At 47.2% G+C, this 18,051-nt stretch overlaps 5 protein-coding genes across 5 annotated transcripts; 2 read left to right on the forward strand and 3 right to left on the reverse strand.

Moving 5' to 3' along the window:
- Positions 1 to 3,369: 3,369 nt before the first annotated feature.
- Positions 3,370 to 4,936, reverse strand: J7337_013123 (uncharacterized protein; the record flags this gene model as incomplete). The annotated part of the gene is made up of 2 exons (XM_044830619.1): positions 3,370 to 4,283; positions 4,342 to 4,936. 2 exons carry the CDS (start codon positions 4,934 to 4,936, stop codon positions 3,370 to 3,372), a joined length of 1,509 nt encoding a protein of 502 aa, XP_044673894.1.
- An 814-nt stretch (positions 4,937 to 5,750) lies between these two features.
- On the reverse strand, positions 5,751 to 10,204 carry J7337_013124 (uncharacterized protein; the record flags this gene model as incomplete). The annotated part of the gene is made up of 5 exons (XM_044830620.1): positions 5,751 to 7,156; positions 7,204 to 7,291; positions 8,173 to 8,888; positions 9,495 to 9,721; positions 9,768 to 10,204. 5 exons carry the CDS (start codon positions 10,202 to 10,204, stop codon positions 5,751 to 5,753), a joined length of 2,874 nt encoding a protein of 957 aa, XP_044673895.1.
- Positions 10,205 to 12,817: 2,613 nt separating this feature from the next.
- J7337_013125 (uncharacterized protein) lies at positions 12,818 to 13,679 on the forward strand (the record flags this gene model as incomplete). Its single annotated transcript, XM_044830621.1, has 2 exons — positions 12,818 to 13,045; positions 13,089 to 13,679. 2 exons carry the CDS (start codon positions 12,818 to 12,820, stop codon positions 13,677 to 13,679), a joined length of 819 nt encoding a protein of 272 aa, XP_044673896.1.
- Positions 13,680 to 14,248: 569 nt separating this feature from the next.
- Positions 14,249 to 15,330, forward strand: J7337_013126 (uncharacterized protein; the record flags this gene model as incomplete). The annotated part of the gene is made up of 5 exons (XM_044830622.1): positions 14,249 to 14,290; positions 14,340 to 14,498; positions 14,551 to 14,657; positions 14,705 to 15,021; positions 15,137 to 15,330. 5 exons carry the CDS (start codon positions 14,249 to 14,251, stop codon positions 15,328 to 15,330), a joined length of 819 nt encoding a protein of 272 aa, XP_044673897.1.
- Positions 15,331 to 15,416: 86 nt separating this feature from the next.
- Positions 15,417 to 17,036, reverse strand: J7337_013127 (uncharacterized protein; the record flags this gene model as incomplete). Its single annotated transcript, XM_044830623.1, has 1 exon — positions 15,417 to 17,036. One exon carries the CDS (start codon positions 17,034 to 17,036, stop codon positions 15,417 to 15,419), a length of 1,620 nt encoding a protein of 539 aa, XP_044673898.1.
- Positions 17,037 to 18,051: the final 1,015 nt, after the last annotated feature.

The following is an 18,051-nucleotide window of genomic DNA, read 5'->3' on the forward strand; positions in this document are numbered from 1 at the left end:
GATGGATCCATCAAGTGACGCCCAAGACCACGATGGAGCACGGTATACTTTTGCTCTCTTGAACGGCGGGAGTGGTTTTCCAGGTCCATACACATGTCTCCCCGACCGATTCGCCCACACAGGGCCCATTTCTTCAAATGGATAGTTTCTCCAAAGAAGATCTTGGCAGATATGTTCTTTCCAGAGCCCCGCAAGATAAGTTTCACCCGTCTGTTGCTGGAGCCAACGAGCCATACCAGCAATCGCTGGCAACTTGTCTGTCTCGAAAGACAATTGGCGCCTGCTATATGATTCGACTAGAAAGTTCCATCCCCCAGAACGTCGGGAGAATTCATATCTGTTCTGCGTTGGCGCAACTTTCGCATTGACTGCAGGATCGCTTTCATGCCGTCCGAGGACGCCCCATTTAGACATGACATTCTCAAATCGAGCTCCATCCTCCGACAATACGTCACGGCCACATTGAACGAAGACTTGACGAGGTGTGAAGTGTACGATGCGAGGCGACAGAAAGCGTTCTTGAAGTGTCCAACCCCGTTGATTCAGAGGCTCATCTCCAACAGGGTCAATATAGGCCCCAAAACTTCCGATCTGATAGAGTGATGGGTGTTTTTGGAAAGAAGGTGGCATCCACTCTTTGGAAGCGTAAACGTAGTCCTTTGATGAGCCCTCGACTGGAAATGGAAGTTGTACAGTCGGTAAGCGCACCTCATTCATTCCAGTTGATTGGCTTTCATATGAAACATACGCCGCTGGAGGCTGTTTGCAGGTGTAGCAACCAGAATTGGATCCTGCCGAGGAAGATGCCGCGACTGTCAGCCATGAATTTGCATACACTTCATTCATCCTCTCTGCTTCGATTTCCCAGTCACTTGGGTCATCTTGGATTATGCAGAGTGAGTCAATCCAAAGGTATTGTATACCAAGTTCATGACAGATACGAGTGGCATGTTGAAATGTCAATGGTAAATGCTCTACGAGGATACCTTGCTGATGTTGCAGGAAAGTTCGCAAAGTGGTTCGAAGTGGCTGCGATGAGCCCCAGCAGTGGCTTAGAGCAATATATCGACCTCGTAAGTTCCCAGTTGATAGTAGTTTGACGTGCTTGTGTAGTCTGATCTCGCTCAGATCGAGAACCCTTGTGGGAAGGTCTGTCTCAGGGAATACACAACTATTATTGTGCATTAAGGAGCAACTGACAAGGAATTCTTGAATGAATTTCATGGCAGGCACCTCCTTATCGTACCTCTGGTGCAGTAACCTCCCTGGAATAGTCCTGCGATGAGGAGTATCTGTATGATATGCCAAATTAGTTGATATACGTAGGATACTGAGATAAGTGCCACATACCTGCTGGAGCAAGAATTCGTATTTGACTTCCGCGAAAAAGATAGCGAGCTATTTCCTGAGTGCCATTCATCACTTCTAGCTCAGGCCCTTTGCTCAACCGAACTCCCAAGCCGATCAATTGAGGTTGACAATTCTCTACGTCGTTCAAGGTCCAGTAGTTGCCATATATCCAAGGCCTTGAATCATACTGGCTGGATGTGCATGGAACGCAACTATTATGAAGATCGTTCTCAGGAGACCGTTTTGTCTCAACAAATTTGTGAGCTAACGGGCTTCTCCATGCTACCGTGCCAATGAGGAAGTCTTTGCCCTTGAAAAGTTGTTGTCTTGTGAAGAATGAACCTTCACCAGAATCGTCATTCGCTACTAGTGCCATTTCCTGCGCATCCTTTAATTGACTCGAATTTTCAATCAACTCAGGTTTGATAGGGTAGTTGAACCTTTTGTGCTCCTTTTCGATTTTGATAATGGCATCGAGAATAAGCTCGCATAATTCACATTTCTCACTTGAGGCGATTAAATGCTGAATGCTCTCTTGGTGAGCATGCCCAGGTCCTTCTTCACAGTTGAGCTTGCCGAACGGAATATCTTGGCAAACATCGCACAAGCCGCGAGGAATCGCCCGTGGGCCCTGCAAAGGAGGAACGATACAGCCTGTTGTGAGCAGGGTGTCCTCCTGGAAGTAGAGCCAAAATGTTGAACCACGAGGTAATGTTAATAGCCCACCTGCTGAAAGGAAGATGTTGAACTTTCGGCCACTCAAGGGCTGTGAAACTGGATTGGTTATTCCGTCCCCATCAGAATTGAGTGAATACAATACAAGTACTCTGCCTTGTTCAACCTCAATATAGGTAGTGAATCTGCAACGAATATCTGGCAATATTACCGACTTTTGACTGAGGATCGAACGGCCCAGAAAATATGGGTCCTGAGCAACGAGCCGTTTTAATTGCTCTCCGTTTCCGCTTAGACGATTGGTATCGAGGGCAAATTCAGACAGGCGACTTGGAGGTAGACAGGGACACGCAATCTTGTAGTCGGGGTTTTGTGACTCAAAGTGGCGTTTAATCTTCTGCAAGGGCCAAGTAAACAAGCAAGGCCCGTCAACAGGAGTCTGTGGATCGAAAACAGTGGCCCCAAGCGTTGGGGTTTCCCATGACGACAGTAACTTTTCGATAGGTGAAGGATCCATGAGGGAGGAGACGGAATGGTTTCGGCGATGGTTTTACGTGGAAATGCAATAGGTCGATATGTGAGCATGAAGATGGGCTGGAATATCCTCAGAATGTAGTGCTAGAGGACCAGAGAGATAGTAACAAAGTAGGTGTATTATAATCAACCGTTGAAAGGACTAAAACGGAATCCTTCAGAGAGCAATGAGAAAATAGGATGAAGGTCCAATCTTGAAGGGCAACAAATACAGAACACAATAATTAAAAAAAGGATGTTGACACCAAACAGGGTACTTATCATGAGGCAAGAGTAAAGGTAAAGAAAAACTTCTTCACCGTACTTTGTAATTTGGGATATTTTGCGACAAATTACAAAGTACGTACTCATTCACGTCATAGCTGCATGAATCCGTTTAAATCAGCACTAGTGGTTTTTAGACTTTGCTGTGTAGGCAGGTACTTTGTTTTACAATGGGCTTATTTTTCTAAATCAATATAGCTAGGAGAACGCTTGAATTTCCTCCGTAACTTTTCTGCTTTTCCAACCACTTACCTGTGTATCTGGGGATGTGGTCCCAGATACTCCTGCTTGCGGGACCCTGACCGCAGCATGCTACCACAAGATTGCGCCTGCTCAGTCACTTCAACCCGCCTCAGCTTGGACTGACCCTCCCCTCACCAAGTTGTCATCAGCCTAGCTTAGAACGGCAGGATCTTAGCTCCAGAAACAGAAATGAGTTTTATTATAGTCAAATTTCCTTAACGAGTTTATTGGCATTATAACAATCTTTAGCCTATCTATATTTATTTTATCCATTTTTCTCAGACCCTCCATTAACAGCTTCTTTTAGTCATACACAGAAGCTTTTGACCACTTCGACCTCGCCCTGATTCTCTTACCATATATATAAAACACAAACGGAACAGGAATCAACAACGCTGCAAATCCACCGGTAATACTAGACCCAGGACCAACACCAATGTTGTGATACAACGGTCCAACTACCAACGGAAAAGCAGCTGCGAAACAAGATCGGAGAAACGTGTTGGCCGCAACAGCTGAAGCAGCGTACATGGTAAACGTATCGACCAGATAGTTCAGCGCAGCTTGGAAGATGGTAAAGAAGCCCGTTCCCAACAAAACAAGCCCAATGCACGGAACAACCCAGTGAATATCCTTCTGAGCAGTCCATCCAATAAGGAATTGACCACCGCTGAAAATCACAGAGCCGACCATCATAGGAGGAAGACGCTTTTCTGGAACAGCGCGGTTTCCAGCTGCGTGATAGGCTTTGTTGTAGAGGAGCTGGTTATACACATTCGCTCCGCATCCAAGAATGGCTCCGAGAAGAATGCAGGTGAAAGGCAGTGACGATACCAAAATACCCCAGCCTCTGATCTCTCGGAAGATAATGGGAATAGCGCCAAGCTGCATGTAGAGAATACCATAGCAGAAACTGGCGTACAACGCAACGAGGAAGCAAATAGGCGTCATGAGGAGCTGGACAGGTCTCACCAGAAACTTCCGCGCGAGTTCGTTGATGCTAACATCCCATTCCTCGAACTTCGCATGAAGCGCCCAATTGCCTGTTTCGTGACGCAGTCTCCTAGCCTTGTAGATAAGAAGTTTCGGTGGGTAACTCTCATCAACAAAAATAACAGCCAGCGTTAGAAATATGATCTGTACAATACCAGTAAGGTACTCAGTCCACCGCCAGCCAAGACTCGGATCCTGCACAACAGCAGCTGAAACGATGGGACCTAAGACAAAACCGTCAGCCAAGACAATTCCTCACAAACTATAAAATGTCAGACTTACCGAGAACAGGACCTCCAACGACAGCCATGGCATACCCCGCCATTGCAATTCCCCTCTCCGACGGTAGGAACAAATCGCCTAGAACACCACCTGTATTCGTAACAGGCGCTGAAGCAAAGAACGCACAAAAGAATCGCGTGATCATCAGCGTCTGAAAATCCTTTGCGACTGCACTTCCGAAACTGAAGCATATCGCTATGAACATTGGAATAAGCACCGCCTGTCGTCGTCCGTAGACTTCGCTCAGCGGCGCCCAAAGCAAAGGCCCAATTCCAAAACCAACAAGGAACAGCGTCGTGCCGAGAGTAGCGGTTTGCGTGCCGACGTGGAAATGCGCTGCTACCTGCGCCGTACCAGAAGAATACGACGAAGACGCCCAGGTCGCTGACATGGTGACCAACCCGTACAGCATAGTCGTTAGAATCTTCTTCTTGTTGGGCCAATTCATCGGTCTGTATGGATCATCTGGCCCGTCGAAATCAACGAGCTGATCCTCTGTAGTTTTGACGTGCGCGAGGGGATGCGTAAACACAGGGACAGGCCGTGATCGAATCCTCGATAGGACAGATTCTCTTCGCGACACAGTTCGCGTCATGCTTACTCCTGTGTTTGGGGCGCGAATGCTCTGCCATTCTGTGTCGCCGAGGGAGTACGTTCGTGAAATGTCGTCATTTTGCTGGTTGTGGTGTGAAGATGATGATATGGATGAATCTTCATCACTGTGAGAAGTATGGGATTGTCGACGATCGTTATGATCTGAATGTGAAGTTTCGACTTTCTCCATGGTCAATTCATAGATGATTGAACCAAACTTGATCAAAAAAAGAGAGGATCATGAAGTGGAATGTCGTATACTTTTTTATCAGAAATGATCGGTGCCAGATTCGGCGACTAGTCCTCTAACACCGAGCCCATCAGCCAAAGTCAATTTCTCAAGGCAAAAATTGATTCAATCAGGTGGGGACGGTGCAGGAAAATGACCGTTGTCGTTACGTCATGTTTATGTGGCGACTTTTACTCGCTGTTCCTGATATGGGTAGCCGTTTGGTGGATAAGTTGGCGTAGGGATGATTGCCGGGAATAATCTGTGAATAACCTCATCGGCACGGGAATGCCGATCGCGGCCCGAACGTAAGCAGAAAGTCTTATCAGGGTTGTTTTGGAAGGCGCGAAGACGCGATGATATCTCCGAGCCGAGATGATGATCTCGCGAGATTAATGTAAGTGCTTATTTTGTTACGGAGAGTGTTCGGGGGATTATTGAAGGGGACATGACTATTTGCGACCTCGTATCGAAGTGATACATGGGTAAATTTAGTAGATCTTATTCAGCCTTTAGACTAGTTCATCATGGCACCCTGATGCTACACCAGAAGAATTTCTTGCTTGCTAAAGCTACTCTCACACTTTCAAAGCCGAGACTTGTCAGACTCTCCCTTCGCTGGCTTCCATTCAAAATGGTGTTTTCCCTTGCTTGGTTCACCCCGTTGTTCCTCCTTCAGATCAAACTTGTGATTGCCAAAGTAATCCAGCTCCGCTTCCGTCAATTGAGTCGGCAAATCCACAGAGGTTGAATACTTGTAGTACTCTAGACTCTGGCTCATTGCTGGGATTACCATATCAGCCTCCAATGCTGTGAGAACACATCGCTTCATTGAAGGAAGCAGGGTGGTTAGTTGTTTTTCGAGTTGGCTGTTAGATAAGAGATTGTTCTTCTGGTTGGGCGATTCGTTGTAGACTTTGTGAAGAAGGTCCATGATACCTCCAGCTTGAATGATTGACCCGGCGCTCCAAACATGTAGTAGGTCTTGGTAGTTGATGTGCCATTCGCGCTGCTGATCCATTTCGCGAATGATCTGTAGGCCTTGCGTGAAGCACAGCAATAGACAAAAGTACGTCGCCTTACGCAGATCTTCGATGAGATCGTCCCTCAAAGCGACTTTCATTGCTGAAGACTGCCAACGTCCAGAGGCCTCAGCATCAGCAGCGCGCTGGCTCAGTTCAGCCGAAGTACATCTAAACAAATGCGCACTGACGATATTCGCAGCAGGGACGTGAAGCCTTACCGCCTCTTCACAAGCCCACGTCCCTGTTCCTTCAGTGTTATCAACATCCTGCACAACCTTATCCTGAACCCTGCCCAGGACATATCGTCCTTTCTCATCTTTCGTCCTGTTAATATCAACAGCGATATAGATCAGAAACGTATTGTAAAGTTCCGATGTCTGATTCCATCTCTCAAAAACACCAGCTGCTTCTTCGTAGCTAAGTTCAAGACCCTTGGTGAGGATGTACCATACTTCGGAAATAACCGACATCATGCCTTGTTCGATTCCATTATGGATCATCTTGACATAATGTCCTGAACCACCTGGGCCAATGGGGCTAGTACATGGTTTACCATCACGATCTTTCGCTGCGACTCTTCTGAGAAGCGGCATGATGATTTCGAGGGCTTGGGGGTCGCCGCCTGGTGACATTGACGGACCAGCTCGTGCACTCTGATACCCGCCTGAGACGCCGCACCCGACATAAAAAATGCCATCTTTTGCAAGGTCCGCCTGTCGTCGTTCCGTGTTGCCGTAAAACTCATTTGAACAATCGAGAATGATATCTCCCTTGGTCATGTGCGGTCGCAGAGCCTTGACACATTTATCGCCGGGATTTCCGTGGGGGATACTAAAGATGATGATCCGTGGGTGGTTCTCGGAGTAGATTTCTTCGCAGAGTTGTTTGTAGCTATGTTGGCGAAAGACTCGAGTCTCTTCGTTGACGTCCTTGACCATTTTCTCAGCTGCTTTCATGTTGTATTCGCCTAAATATGGTCAGTGACTGTAAGGTACGCTGAGGTATGTCACGTACTAATGTCGAAGTAGTACACTTTGCAACCTTTCTCGGCGAAGAGGAGGGACATCATGGAGCCCATGCTCCCCATTCCCACCATACCAATCTACTCAATAATATTAGTAACAACTGTATGCCCCAGAAAATATTCAATTTACCTTTGCTATTTGTCTTTCTGACATGATGAACCGTTGTGGCAAATCTTGCGCTCGTCGTGATATGGAAAGCTTGTTGAAGGCTAAAAGGAGGGTTTACTTATCACGTCGCGATATAAACGAGGAAAGTTCTGAGGTGAAGCTCAAACGATCAGGATAGTGATTTTTCTGCCTATCTAATATGCTATGTCGTCACCAGGATGTATCTCGGCGAAGACCCTTGGCGATAAATGAGGGTTATATCAACTTGACGTCACTGTGAACAGCGAATGTCATCGAAGAGCCGTGCCAATTCCCTTGACACTTTTTATGGAGATTCTGCCACAGTCCCTACCTCAGTGGAGGCACAGAATATTAAGGAAGATCTACAGAATTATAGTATTCGGTCCTATCTGTTGGGATTACAGTGGATGGCCCCCGGTCTCGGGAGTAAGGTCAATTTTTAGATTTTGGTAACTGACTCTTAAAGTCAACAAGCTCTTAAGCTTATATAAAGTTTTCACCAGCCTATTGCATAATCAATATTCAGGTTTAATTATTGCCTCTAAGCTTTTGATGTGAGAAGTAGCGAAGCAGGCTGCAAGCCTGATAGTGCAACTCCTTACCGCAAAAGTGTTGACCTCAGTGGCTTGATACAATCAATTGCCAGGATCCACACTTTTGCTACCCCTTGTAAGATGTAGATGTCGGAGCATAGGTGACGACTGGATATTCAGTGCCAGGACAGATATACAGGTTGCTACAAACTATTAGTTTACAGGAACAGACAGTTCTTGCGAAGCTAACGAGGCTGTATAAATATGCCCGGCTCATTCCACGACAGCAACCCAACCTCAAAATACCTCGCGTTCACAAAATCATCATCCAACATAAGATCAAACTCCTCGTACACTTGTGGGATGAACGAGCTCATATCTTCGTTCGGCCCCACGGTCTGGGTATCCATGTCACCGTACTCCGACAACGGCGGTTCCATCCTTCCGTCAGAGAAGAACGTGGACCTATTCAGCTGGTCTTCAATCCAGGAGAGGCCCGAGATGGAGAGATTGTCAGGCATGGCCGGAGACATCATGTCGGTATTCGCTTGCACCAGTTCGGCTTTCAGTCGCGCGAGAATTCCGGAGAAGAGACGACCTTGAGCCAAGATAGTGTTGTTCTCTGGATCAGAGGCGCCTATTGACTTGGCGGCACTGACGTATGCAGACGTAACTTGAGTCACTGTATTGATAGCTGCGTTCTTTGAGACTGATGACTCGTCGATATCTTGCCTTAGTAGTTTTGGAATCATCATGGCTGAGAAGGCGATCATTAGGTGCGCTGTATCCCAGAGGTAGTAGATGATTTCCAACTCTCCCATTTCGATGGCCTGTCGCAGTACACTCAATGCACTGCAGAAACAGACTCGAGCGGTATGAGTGGTGAGATCATGTGACGTAGATCTGCTTCCCGAGGCGATCATTCGATGTAGAAATACCGAGTTGGAGTACAGACGGATGTAATCTCTCAAGAGACAGACCAGAGGTGTTTGGAAAGGCTCTGGGTTGGGAACTAGATAATGTTAGGTATGAATCTCCATTCTCTGTAATTACTGTCTCACACGTATCGAAGGCAGCATGCCAATAGTCTCCCCAGGCAGCAATCCTGTTGTTAAAGTCATCTATGTCTTTTCGGAATGGCTCAAAATTAAGTGTTGACGGAGAAAGACGAGAGTCGATACTGGTTCTCGTCGTGCTCTCATGAGCCTGGCTGGCAATGCTTGTCAACTCATGGCCAGCAACTGCCTTTCCATCTCCGAGTGGATATGTCCATTCTGTCAAGGCCATCCACTGCCTAGAGGCTGCATGGTTGAGGATGACTGTTGGTGATAGAGGCCGATCGGCAAAGCAACTTGATCTGATGACTGTAAGCTTAATACTCTGTCTCCATCCTGGCTCAGAGGGTCTCACATCCGTTCAATATTTCCCAGTATCATCCACACCCGATCTTTGTCTCTTCTCTGCCGCACTTGAAGCTCTCCCGCTACCTGGAGGCCATGCGCGTTGTAAGCGACACCTCGACGTGTCATGTTCCATTCCGCAGAAGCCGCCATCCGGAGTGCAAACCCGATCAGCGTGTGGCCTCTAGTATCATCCGCGTCTTTCCAATGATACATACATATGATGGCCCAGATATTCTCGACTGCTGAGTCACATGCGAGTAAAGCTTGGCCAAGGAGAAACTCAGCATGATCTCGTACAGGCTTATGAGATTCTGGCTGAAAGATCCGCGATGATATTGTGAGAATCATGGTGAATAGGAGACTTGACCTAGATCTTGTATAGGAGAACGTGTAGAGACTGGGATCGAGGAGCCCAACGAGACAGTTAAAGTGCTTGAAGAATCTGCACAAATCAGTAGCCGAATATTTGTAAATCAAGGCACACGCACCCTTCATATAGATTCTGTGCAGATGGTCGACTGATGAATCCCATATCAATAGGGTCGTGTTTTCTTTGTGAATTCACTGGTTCGGATAGATTGTGCTGAAGGAGCGTATCTAGAGAGTCTCTGGTCTCTCCTTCAACCGATCGGTCGGAGTCGAGAGCTGCACCCAGTGACAACCCTCGTGTATCCTGGTAGTTTGCAACAAAAGATGCTGGCGTAAATGGCGACTGACCAGATCTGGAAGACGCGGAGACTGACTCAGGAGCTCGATTCTGATACGAATTCCTCCGGCTTGGGAGATCAGGTGCTTGAAAGGCTTGGGTATCTGGGAAAGGCTGTGATCCTGAGGAGCCAGAAGCCAAGCCATTGTCCATGACCTCGTCTATAGGATGTGTTCGATCTTCTCTATGGCAATTGTCAACTTCATCACTCCGACACATGGTTTCGACTACCTTCTCCCTGACATATCTCTTCTCCAAAGGCCCCTACGATGCGACTCAAATACACACTGTCTCCTCAGTCTCTGGCACCGATCACACACAACAGCTGCCGGATCCGAAGTAACGCATTTCATCTTTGACCGCCGACATGGCGTACAAGCGACTCCATGAGGTCTATACCCCTGTTAGCTCTCATGTCTCATCCCTTCCAAGCATCACTTACCGTCGTTGCATTTGGTGGATATTCTGATCCGCCATAGCCAAAATATCTCTCGAAATATCTCATAATCTCAAAGCGAATTTTCGTATCTTGCTTGCTGACAAGTCAATATTAACTTATAAAGCCATCCGCGCCATCTTCGATTTGCGGCGAAAGTTGCGGGCATTGCGGCGATTGTGCATCGCGCTAAGCCCTGCGACGCTCAGCTAAGCGGCATCTCCAGGTGATTAGTGAACAAGGACCGCTAAGAGTTATGCAATTTCACCGTGTTTGCTTCAGCGGAGCGATTTTGTGATTATTCCTTGCGACGTCATTATGTACGCCTGCCATGATTTTTGAGATTGAGGGGATCGCGATCGTGGGGATTGGATTTGTCAGTGGTCAAGGCAGATGCATTCACAACACGACCGCGGAGAAGTACTCGGGCGACTTATTACATCGTGCCGCGTCCTGTCATGTGTTATCTTATCGTGCCGGTCGCAGTCGAGTCATTGCCGATGCTGCCTGGGAAGGTAAAGAAATATCGCCGCATCAGTAATCAGCCACCGTGAAAGCATCGAGATGAAGGGTACAGAAGAATGGATGAGAAGAATATTGCTTTGTTGTGCAGATGCACTCTTTTTGATGCAGACGGTTCTTCATTGATAATCGTTCCGCCTTTCTCTTGACACACTGGACTAGGGTGGTGTACCAATTACAATATTGTTAGTGTCCTCCAGCAAGATTTATTGGTTAAGCCGACCGGTGTCTTGAAGTCGATCACTCCACCAAGACACCGATGATAAGACCCAGGCTCATCTTATCGCTTATCTTATCAGACTTATCTTGAGGTAAATCTTGAGTATGTACTGAACCCGTAAGAAAAGCATGCAGCTAAATAAACAGTTTATAGAGGTGTTATTTCAGATTGATATATATGTCATTTGGATTCAGTTTTGATCATTGTCGAGAGTTTGTGTTATGATAAGTACCTTTAACCACGCTTCAGCAGAGAACTCACTCACATTGATCGCAATTTGAGTACGGTTTATTTTATGACTTGCTGCTTCACGCTATCAGTAAGAATCAACCACTCAAATACAGTCAGGCTTTAAGCTTGACTTAAAAGACTATTTAACTATATATAGCCACAGATTAGTATCAGTATGACTGCCATTAACCACTGAATATTCGCCAAATACAGTACTGTACTTACCCTAGGCTATCCATGGTATCTGTGGAGTCTATGCTCTACACATAGAAGCGCACTAGTACGATAACAGCTTAGCCTCAATCTCTCCACATTGATAATCATCTCGCAAAAAGTTGCTCTCAATTAATGTGAAATATAGCCGGCATATTACCGACCCTATCCTGGCTGTGGCTGCTTACATGATGTTGGTAATCGGGAGAACGCATCATTCCCTGGCGGAGATTGTCATATTATTTCTCTCATGCCACTGAAGCATATAAGAAGGATTCCGAGTGGAAAGTTTTTGCGAGCAGCATTGTGTCATATCTCTGCACCATCGAAATGCCGTCTCTAGGTTGCGGGACCTGTCGAGGTTTGTCCAGTCTAACCCCTGCACATGGCCTTCAGGCTGCTGATATGAGTGGTAGCACGCAAAGTGCGCTGTGACCAGGCCTATCCGAAATGCAATCGATGCACCAAATCAGGGCGTCACTGCAAGGGTTATGGTATGCAGTTGTCTTGGCCCCGTCGGAATGATACCCGGCGGGCTATAGTTGGTCCAAGACCGCGTCTTAAGGGTAGACTGTCGGAGCATCGATTGGTGAATACTACCGTTACAGATATTAGGCTGCATGATGTAGTATCTGCGCCGGATAAGACTTATGGAGTACACATGCTGGGGTTGCCTGAAGTATCCTTTGGTTCCCCTGATGCTAGCCCCCTTGAGGCATCAGGGCCACTATCATTGATCAAAGGACCTGGAATGGGACCCATAACTCGACTGAGTTCAGCCGATCAGAGCTCCTTCCAGTACTGTAAGCTAACTGCCTGGCTGATCCGTGACCACTTGCCATAGCTCCCGCTCACTCCAGCCAGTTATACAGACAGCCTCACACTCCATCACGTCTTTTGGCCATGATGCTCCAAGGGTCCGGGAACTGTTAATCCAGATAGCCCTTTCGGACTTTTCACCTTCATCAACAGCAGTTCTAAAATCTGCTCTGGCACTCGCATCCTTCCATCGCGCCAACTCACCGCAAATAACCGCTCAGTATAAGATAGCCGCTCTGCGAAAACTAGCAGAGTCAACACAAGGCCGCATCAGTGTGACCGATTCAGCCTGCCACATAGCAGCTGGCATGATACTAAGCACGCTAGAGGTACGGGCCGAATCCTCGAGGAAGGGACGCACTGACTTTCGCTTTAGATACAGCAAAACTCAATGAAGTCCAGCCATTGGCTATGGTACGCTTGTGGCGCTGCCAAGATCGTCAAGACAGCTGGGCTAGATGTGGATAACCTCGACCACGATACAGCTGCTCTTGTGGGATGGGTACACTACTATAATACTTTATCTAGGTTCAGTCTGCGCCACTGGCAGCCACATGTCACTCTCGATGCTGACGACGCTGCTGACTCATTTCACCCGGTGGTATGCGGCAACGGTCAAGTATGTCATACCAATGATTTACCCATAAGGAACTTGCTAACAGAACATGAAGCCAGAATCTCTCACTGGCGCACCTCATGAGATACTATATCTCTTGTCAGAAGCATTCAACACTGTGACAGTGCCGTCCGACCCGCGTTATGAAACGAAGGCTCATAGAAGCCATCTTGAAATCCTGGATTGGAAGCTGCGCAACCTCGAGAAGAAAGTACCCGACAGCAACTCTTCTGCTGATACAAAACATCCAGAATTTGATCTAGTCGTCGAGCTGTACCGTCTATCCACCCTGATCTATCTGAGAAGAGCATCTGCTGGAATACTTCCACTGGATCAAAAGTTCACAACATGGGTTGGACAGGCGTTTGGGTTGCTTGAACAACTACCTGCCTGTCAATGGCCATTCCCTTTGCTCATTTTTGGCTGCGAGGCAGAAAGTGATAGGCAAAGGATGATTATTCTGGATGTTATGGAGAGGACGACTAAGAACTTGCAGTATCGAAATATTGCAACTGTTAAAGGTGTTATACAAACGGTCTGGGTGCAAAAGGACTTGTACGCGGAAGACATGAATTATGTGAGGAAGTTGGGTGTTATTCTGAGCTCGACTCATAAGTCGGTACCAGCCTTTATATAAATGCAAGTTAATAAGTTCAAAATATCTAAGTCATACCCTCAGACAGCAGTTGAAACACGGAATGCAGTGAGTTAACATCTGAATTTATTACTTACACGGTGCCAACAGCAGCTAAGGTCTGGAGTGACGCTGTTGGCAAGGTTGCAAGCAGACTTGGATTAGAAATCTTCCCAAGCTTGTAAAGGGTTGCAGATTCAGGATGGAGCTGCATAGACATCAGGATTTATAATGAAATTTCGGTAACCTTTCTACTGATTATAGATGTGAAGCCCACGATAAACGCGACTTTGGCGTATGCGGCTCAAGGTAGGTCTTTAGTGCAGGGCAACTTTTTGCGAGGGCCCCACCCCACTACAAGCCTCCACTGGCTCGCTGACCAAGAGGCGTATCGCGGGCAGGGTCAATCCGAATTACAAAGCACTAATACTTTCATGATGAAAACTGTGTCTTGAGAAGATTATATATAGGGGTTTGGAGCTCATCACAGATCTCCAGTCCTCTATCAGACACAACATCCACCATCAAGCAATACTTACTTCGACCAACCTAAACATCGAACCAACATCGCGATGCCTTCTTATCTCATCACCGGAACATCCCGAGGCCTCGGTGTAAGTCCCCCAGACTCACCTACACAACTACAGCACTAACAACCCATAGTTCGAATTCGTTCGTCAATTGTCGGCTGACCCGAACAACACCGTCATTGGATTTGTCCGCAACAAGAAGGCAACTGAAGAAAAGATTCAGCGTGAATTACCTGGACGATCCAACATTCATACCATCCAAGGCGAGATCCAAAAGCTCGAAGATGTAAAGGTCTGTAAATAATTTGCCTGTTCGCCAAACTTCAAGCTGACCACAAGAGTAGAACTTGGTCAAAGAAGTGTCCCAGATCACAGGCGGTAGCCTTGACTACATCATTGCCAACGCTGCCCTTCAATCCGAATGGTCAGCACACAACCCCATTGGTGTTCTGTAAGTTCGCTCCCGTGCTATGTACATGTCAGTTGCTGACAGCTCAGGGGCGAGGAACCTGAGAGACTCGAAGAAGACATGCTCGAGTCCTTCAAGATCAACACCCTCGGAAACATCCACCTGTTCAACTTAGCCCTCCCACTAATTCGCAAGGGCCAAGCCAAGAAGGTCATCTCCATCTCGTCGGGCATGGCTGACCCAGATTTCATCACCAACTTCTCCATCGCCGACGGGGCCCCCTACACCATCAGCAAGGGCGCACTTAATATCGCCGTTGCCAAGTTCGATGCTCAATTCAGGAAGGAGGGTATCTTGTTCATGGCCATCTCTCCCGGTCTTGTTGCCACCCAAGATACGTCCAATTGTAAGTCCCTCGAATCATCTACCTACCTACACGATATGCTATGCAAAAACTCCCCGTTCTAGGGATAGGGGCAAAGCATCTGCCATCCTAATTACAATCATATGCTGATACGCAGTAGACACCGAAGAACAACTTCACGGAGTTCGGGATATGGTAGCTGCTTTCAAAGGCTACGCACCTCACTGGGAGGGTGCCATTTCTCCCGAGGAGTCTGCCACTGCGGTCCTTTCTGTCATAAACAAGGCCAGCATCGAGGCTGGTAATGGAGGTTCCTTCGTTTCGCATTATGGGAATAAGCAGTGGCTGTAAAGTCGAAACATGGCATCGGCATGGATAATCGAGGTTTAAACGGAGGCTGCCACAGGGACTCGAACTTCAATAAGCATACTATTATGTTAATCGCTCTCTGTAGCTGAAGGCTGTGACTGCACTTCCAAAACACCGTTAATACAACCTGTTACAGATGACACTTGTAGCCTGGGACTGAGCTGGTTACGTCTCCTCGATTGACACGCAGTGGCCAACTGATCGACGAGGACCCACGAGACAGGTTTGTACATAGTTGATCCGCCGTCTAGTGACCCCATCTTGTACAAATCTTTATTCTTAACAAGAAATTCCAGGATCTCTCGTGGGATGTCCTCATCGCCACGCCTGGTATGAACTTGGTTTCTTGGTATTTGAGCCTCCCATAAGATATGTTTTTCAGGTGACCAATTCCTGTTAGTATTGGAAATTTCCAAGCTGGGGTCCCAACGCTGTGTGGCATCTCTAGTCAGAAGACGTGGTGACCAATGCTCAAATCCTCTGCCGAGAAAAAAGCGCAATACGGAAAGATCAACGTGTTCTATAGAGTATAATAGATACTGCATTCCTGTAGGCCACTCTAGAAGGCGGAGATCCAACTTGCCAAGAAGGCCGAGATTCCGTTTGCCAAGAAAGTGGATTTCTCGGACAATAGACCAACGCATGTTGAGCACTGCTACTTCCCAAGCATGTGAGATTGGATGAACCAATGGGGGATACTTAGGTGAGGCTATGCAGCAATGATGCAGAATGCATTTCAATACAGAAAGGCGCTCTGCAAACTGAATGTCGGCATGAATGGTAATTTCCTTATGGCAAACTAGAACCATAAAGCCAACCGCTGTGCGATTATACTTGTCCAGCAGATCCATCTTTGGTCCGGCTTGGAGCAATGCTTTGGTGGTGGGAATGATATGGCTATTGGGCGTGGACAAGAGACGAATCTGAGATATAAGAGCGTGTAGAGGAGTGGCACCCTGGTTGTCCTGATCATCAACCTTTGCCCCTGACTGAATAAGTATCGCGACTAGCTTATCCTTGAAGAGACGCGCAGCAGAATGTAATATTGTCGTCCCAAGTTTGTCACGAACTGATAAGCTCATTCGGCGTATGAGTGAAGCAAATCCTGGTGAGCAGACCATACTGACATCCCATAGTGCAAGAGCATGAACCGGCGTGGAACCATCGCTATCGATTGTCGTTGTTGAGGCCCCACGAGACAGTAATAGCTTAGCGACCGCAATGACAGATGCTAAATCACGTTGCGGAGCCTGCAATAACAGACTGTGAATGGGTGATCGTTGCTGATTATCAGCCGCATTGATAGAGGCACCGTGGTCCAACAGGCATTGAACCATGGCCGTATCAGTATTTCGCACAGCGAGGTGCATTGCTGTTGTGCCGTCAAGACCTTTCCTATCGACATCTGCTCCCATATTGATCAGAGTGATCGTGTCGTCAACGGATTTGTTGCGCACTGCGCAATGCAAATATGATTCTCCAAAGCCGTCGACATCATCAAGTTTGAGACCCTGCTCGAAGACTTTTGATAAGGGAATCATGTGCGAGAAGCTTGAGTTAATCATATGCCATATAATACTCCTACCATCCTCATCAACCTGGTGTAGATGTTGACTACTAGGAAGAAGTAGAGCAAAGAGGCTATCGTTATGATGATGGACCGCAGAAAGCAGAGCACGGAAGCCCATGCTTGGTGAAACGTCTGGAAATAAAACTTCGCCGAAGTCAATGTACGCGATCGCGCGGTTTGGCGTAGTATTTCCCTTGCAAGCTATTTCAAGTAGTGACTGTATAATAGCTTCTTGTTCCTCCGTATCAAGAAAAGAGAGTATAGGCGAACAGCTGATATCATTAAGAGAGCGGTGCAAGTCTTTGGCAACCTCCAGCCCGTCTAGGGTAAAAATGGTTATCATTCCAGCAGCAGAGTATTGTGCGAATATCGAATTCTGACAGTCAGTAGTCGAAGTGACAAGGTTCCAAAGGGCTCCCGCCAAAGCCGACACAATCTTTGACCGCCCAATGTGGTGATTACCATTCCCCATGACCCATAGTTCATAGAAAGACCTCTCACACAGTTGTGAGAAAAGACATCTTTTTGGCGTTACTGCCTCGACTAGGAGTTCATCATACCATTCTGGGTTTGCCAGACATGATTTCCAAAGAGACAAGAAAATATCCGCTCGATGATAGGAGATAGACTTCCGTAGTGGACTTCTAAAACTAAGACCTGGGGAGATATCATTCCCCGGGCTGCAAGAAAGCGGGTTTGCTCCAGCCCCGAGGAGTGCTTTCACAGCTCCTAATGAACCGGTATCGACAGCAAAGGCCAGAGGAGTACCCGTTAAGGAAAATGGTAGCTGTTGATCCAGAGTCTGGGTTTCGGAGCAGTATGATTCAAGGGGCGAGCCTCTGGAGTCAAGGTGTATCGGTAGCAAGATTTCTAATGCGCGTTGTAATGTCTCTTCATCTTGATCGAACATAAAGAGATAATGAAGAGGAGTAGGGCCAGAACGTTTGCACGGCCGAAGTTTCTCTATATAAGGGGCCATAGAGACTAGCGCTTCCAGATCACCAAGCTGACAAGCTAGAATGAGGCAGTTATTAATGCCATCTTTCTGATGCACAGAAGACTGATAGCAATCAATGCTGACACTATTCTGCAACGGGAAAGTGCAGTATTTTCGTGGCGGGTAACTTTTGAGT

Source organism: Fusarium musae, chromosome 11 (genome assembly GCF_019915245.1).
Source record: "Fusarium musae strain F31 chromosome 11, whole genome shotgun sequence".
Classification (NCBI taxonomy): Eukaryota; Fungi; Ascomycota; class Sordariomycetes; order Hypocreales; family Nectriaceae; genus Fusarium; species Fusarium musae.